This window comes from Lupinus angustifolius, unplaced genomic scaffold (assembly GCF_001865875.1).
Source record: "Lupinus angustifolius cultivar Tanjil unplaced genomic scaffold, LupAngTanjil_v1.0 Scaffold_11_50, whole genome shotgun sequence".
In the NCBI taxonomy this organism is placed as follows: domain Eukaryota; kingdom Viridiplantae; phylum Streptophyta; class Magnoliopsida; order Fabales; family Fabaceae; genus Lupinus; species Lupinus angustifolius.
Genome location: NW_017718545.1, coordinates 21,610 through 26,265, shown reverse-complemented (window position 1 = coordinate 26,265; position 4,656 = coordinate 21,610). Strand labels below are relative to the sequence as shown.

The following is a 4,656-nucleotide window of genomic DNA, read 5'->3' as shown; positions in this document are numbered from 1 at the left end:
TTCACTCTTCATGTTTATATGTGTCTCTATTCAAATATGTATAGAGTAATATCATCTTTCTGTCCGAAAGTATCATTGATTGTCTAATTTTTATCATATATAATTAATAATATATATACATATATCATTTTATATTTTCAATTACATATTTATAATAATAAATAATATTGAGAAAATTTTATCATGCATTATATTTAATTTGGTCTAGGTTCATGTTTAAAGGTTGACTCTATCAATATTTTGGATCGAGTTAGCTTCAGATCTAAGGCCGAGTCCGAATTAAAAAAAAAAGACTCGAGCAACATTTGGGGCCGATTAAGAACAAACTTAACCCATCCTAACCCGGCCCCTACTCACCCTAGTAAGAAATAGAAAGTAAGAGGTTGAATCAGTTAAACTTAAGAGAATAAATATTTCCTCATATTAGGAGATAACTTATCTTTTCTAGCTAATAAAAATAAGACACATGTATCGTTTTATTTAGTTTTAGAAATATTTTTATAAAAATGATTAAATATAACACATATCAAGATTTTAAAAACTATAGAAGATAAATTATCCAGATGCTTTATTTTTTAAACTCAAAGTACAACTGCTTGTTTGTCATGTCTTGAAACTAAGGCCAGTTCACTACAAAAACACATACGCATTTACTTTGTTTAATTAATTTTAATTCTTAAAAAAAGATTTTCTTTGATGATGACACGATCAATATTATGAATGGCACATACGTTTTGTAAGAGACTAAAAGCAAAGATTTTTAAAAAATAAGAATTAAAATCGATAAAAAATAAAATCAAAATTGAGAGAAATTTTCATGAAAAAAATGAAGTAATTAAATCTAAAGAAAATTACTTCATATGTAGGACAAAAAATACACACTTAAAGAAAAACAATAATTATGCTATATTTCATTAAATTTATTGCATTTTTTAGAATATTTCATTTATAGATTAATCATTTTTTATTTCCATTACTTACATATTAAGAAAATATAAACTAAGAATAAAGTTTAAAAAAGAAGGAAAAAAGACATATATAGAGGAAAGAAGTAAAAATAAGAAGAGGAAGGAATCAAAAGGAACACCACTGAAGCAACGTAAGATCCACACAGAGCAAGAAGCAAAATACGACATGGCGTTGCAATGGTTGATAATCTCTTATGTGGTTGCAATTGAAGCTGCTATTGTCGTTCTTATAACCCTTCCTTCGCCAAAGCTTTTGAGGAATCGTATTGTTTCTCTTGTTTCCCTGATTCTACAACCTGCACTCTTTGTTATACCCTTTGCAGGGTTCCAACTCTTAGGTATGATTTTTAACCTTTTTCTCTAGATGGGTTTGATCCATTTCATCTTTCATGAACTGGGTATGCCCAAAAATATCTCCTTTTCACTTTTGGGTTGATGGGTTGTTGCAAATTGTTGCTATTTCGATTTAGTTTTAGGGTTTATGGGTGATGAGGTATGTTTTTGGTAGTGATTTTTTTTTTTACTTTTGTTTTTTGTGGATGGATCATGTCGGTAGTTAGATTCAGAGATGTCTTTGGGTTGTTGCAATTTCTATTTACTTTTGAGGCTTAAGGATGATTAAGTCACCCTATATCTGCTTGACAGTGAAGATTTTCAATTTTGTGTTTGGGATGAATCATGTTGGTATTTAGATTAAAAAACTGGTCAATGCACAATGCTTTTACCTAGTGAGGTCTGAATAGGGTAGATGTAACTAGCCTTACTCTTGCAAGTGAAGAGGTTGTTTCCAGAATTTGAACCTTTGATTTCATGGTTACAAGACCAACAATCTTATGATTGTGTCGGGACCCGAAACTTGCCCTCCTATGTTGGTAGTTAGATTCAGAGGCTGAATTAACTTTTTGGTTGGTGCAAAGTGCTTCAATTTCTCTTAGATTTTTAGGCCTATGGGTGATTAAGGTCACCTGGGCATCTGTTTGGTGGTGAACAATTTCTATTATTTATTTATTTATTTCGACTCTTTTGTTTGGGATGGATGGATTATGTTGGTAGTTAGATTCAGAGGCTAGAAATAGATTAAAATTTTTTTTTTTTGTTCTTCCTTGATTGTGTGCAAGTTTCTAATTTTCTGAGAAGATCTATTAATGGTGTATTTAGTATGAAAATCTATTGTTTTTTTTTTCCTGAGTTCTGATTTGTGGTTGCTTTCAGATTTATACTGGAAGAATGAGCATAGACTGATTTGTACCTCTGAGGTCTGTACTGCTACAGAGAGAGATCGATATGAGAAAGCTGTAAGTGTTTGTCACATACGATTTTGCTATTTTCTTATGCCCTTTTTAAGTTGTGGAATAAGGTTTTGTGGCATGTCGTATAAGGCATGATAGTATTTTTTTGGTACTACCAAGGGTATCCCTCACCATATGGTAAGGAGTTAATCTCTTCCAGGATGTATGACTGCCCCTCTCAACAAATATCACCGTTAGGAATTGAACTCTTGACTTTTTTTATTTTCTAGGAATCTAGCGATAAGGCTTGATAGTATAAGCTAATGCAATACAATATTTCCTAATATGCTGTTTGGTGTGACCATTGTATTGACCATTGTATTGTATAAGCTTATACGTCAGGTACCCCTTATATATTAAAATGATGGGTAAACTTAGGGGTATGATAAGACCGGATAAGGCTTTAATGTATAAACTTTTCATAAACTTCCCCACTACAACCCTAATCACATATACCCTAATCCCTTTGTCCTACTCTCTTCTGGCTGGGTATCTTCAATTATCTTATTTCAATAAGATCCATGTGGGTACACGCAGAATCCACACTATTTGAAAGCTTGTTCTATATGCTTGGACAATGTTAATATATTGTTTTGAACCTTTCAACTCCCCCTTTCCCAAAGATCTAGAAAGTCTAACTTTTTTTGTATAACCAAGGGTATCTTCTCACCCTATGGGTAAGGAAGTAATCCCTTTCGAGGTTTATGACTGTACCTCTCAATAAGTGTCGCTCACAGGAATCGAACCCTTGACATTTTGGAGATTCAGTGGGGTCTTACACTAATAGACCAATGTTTTGTTGGTTGACTGTTGAAACTTATGTGGATTACATTAGATTTGTCTTTGAAACCTATTGGCTGGATTCTTTTGGTTGAGTTCCGACTACCACAATATCAAACTTTATAACTTATGTTTGAGCTTCCCTTTAGGTTTTTACTTCATTGAATTTAAGAGTTGCCATATTATCTCCCTTGCTAATGTGCTTTACTTTGTTAACTCCTTAACTAATGACCATTAATTGATTTTATGACTCAGATATACAAAGCTCAGAGAAATGTGATACTTTGTGTTGCAACAATTCTCATATATTGGTAAAGAAACAATTTAACTTTGGAATCTCATTGTACTTTTGGAATGAAATGGACCTAGTTATTTGTGTTTCCTTGTTTTGTAACTCAACCTCAATGAATGTATATGATAGGTGTATCTCCCGCATTTGCAAGTATCAGAAGGATGTGCAAAGTTTGGAGGAAGTAGAAAAGAGATACAAGTCCAAGTAGTTTCTTTGTTAATCTCATATTATCATTTTGCAGCTTTAGACGAGTCTTGTATGGACATGTAAACTTTATGTACCAAATTATACTATGCTACACTCACATGTGATTCAGATCTATATTTTTTTAAATCCCGATCTTTATGTGTTGTGCTGTTTGAACTTTATGTTGTTTATTATGTTAATTTCAATGAAGATGATTTATATAATAGAGTATTTTGATGTTTGTTTCATGCATATAGCATATCGTAGCAGATAGATTAAGATTTGATTATTGTAGTTGGTGATATCTAGTTTAATACTTTAGTGTTGATTGGCTAGATGATGGTGAAATACTTTTCTTTTCACTTCTACCCTTGATGTCCTTTCTTTATGTGGATTAAGGAAGATGAAAACAAAATTTAATTTTGACAATAAGATGTAGTTTATCAAATTCTTATTCACATGTTGGGATGGACAACTACAAACGTTGAAATGATTAATTCATTATTCAAAAATGATGAGAGGATACCTTATTTAGTATAAAAAAGATGAATAAAGTTAAAATAAAAACCTCAAGAATGTTTTAGAAAAAGTATTTGTGGGAATATTTAACTTTGCCATCTTTAGTTGGAAAAAAAGAAAAGCGTAACCTTTTTTATCATACATTTTTATCGGAAAAAAACATGAATTAAAGCTCTTTAAGAAGTCAATTGGAGTGACTTATAGTTTATAAGCTATGATTCATAAGTTTTTCTATATCATTTTACACTAATTGGTGAATAAGTTTATTTTATCAAAGATTTTCAATTTTATTATAGATTATCGATCATAAGTTTTCATATAACTTTTTAGCTTACGATGAATTTCTCATTTTTTTGAAATTTAAGTTGACTGGAAAATTAACTTATTTTTTACGATGTGTTTCCTGCTATGGTGATTGTTCCTTTTTTATTCGAGCCATGTCATGGCCAACTAAACTACGAAGCATAGGCTAGGTACTCGACATGGACAAGTCCACTTTGGACGACCCATGATTAAGATAGGACAGCTGACCAATCCAAAGAAATAATAGAATTGACTACACAAACCCAAATATATTGGGCCGCGATCTTTTGCTATCCGTTTGACACGTCATGACTGACTA

At 31.6% G+C, this 4,656-nt stretch overlaps 1 protein-coding gene across 1 annotated transcript; it reads left to right on the top strand.

Annotated features, from left to right (window-relative positions):
• Nucleotides 1–1,044: 1,044 nt before the first annotated feature.
• On the top strand, nucleotides 1,045–3,694 carry LOC109337840. Its single transcript, XM_019574913.1, has 4 exons — nucleotides 1,045–1,306; nucleotides 2,181–2,263; nucleotides 3,293–3,348; nucleotides 3,459–3,694. The coding sequence occupies exons 1-4, from the start codon at nucleotides 1,135–1,137 to the stop codon at nucleotides 3,535–3,537; spliced, it is 390 nt and encodes a 129-aa protein (XP_019430458.1). The 5' UTR covers nucleotides 1,045–1,134; the 3' UTR covers nucleotides 3,538–3,694.
• Nucleotides 3,695–4,656: the final 962 nt, after the last annotated feature.

What these genes read in the sequence shown, in the direction of transcription:
- LOC109337840 (XM_019574913.1), top strand. Translation starts at nt 1,135, where the DNA reads ATGGCGTTGCAATGGTTGATAATCTCTTATGTGGTTGCAATTGAAGCT. An exon ending in TGCAGGGTTCCAACTCTTAG is followed by an intron (nt 1,307 to 2,180) that starts GTATGATTTTTA and finishes GGTTGCTTTCAG; the next exon opens with ATTTATACTGGAAGAATGAG. An exon ending in GCAACAATTCTCATATATTG is followed by an intron (nt 3,349 to 3,458) that starts GTAAAGAAACAA and finishes TGTATATGATAG; the next exon opens with GTGTATCTCCCGCATTTGCA.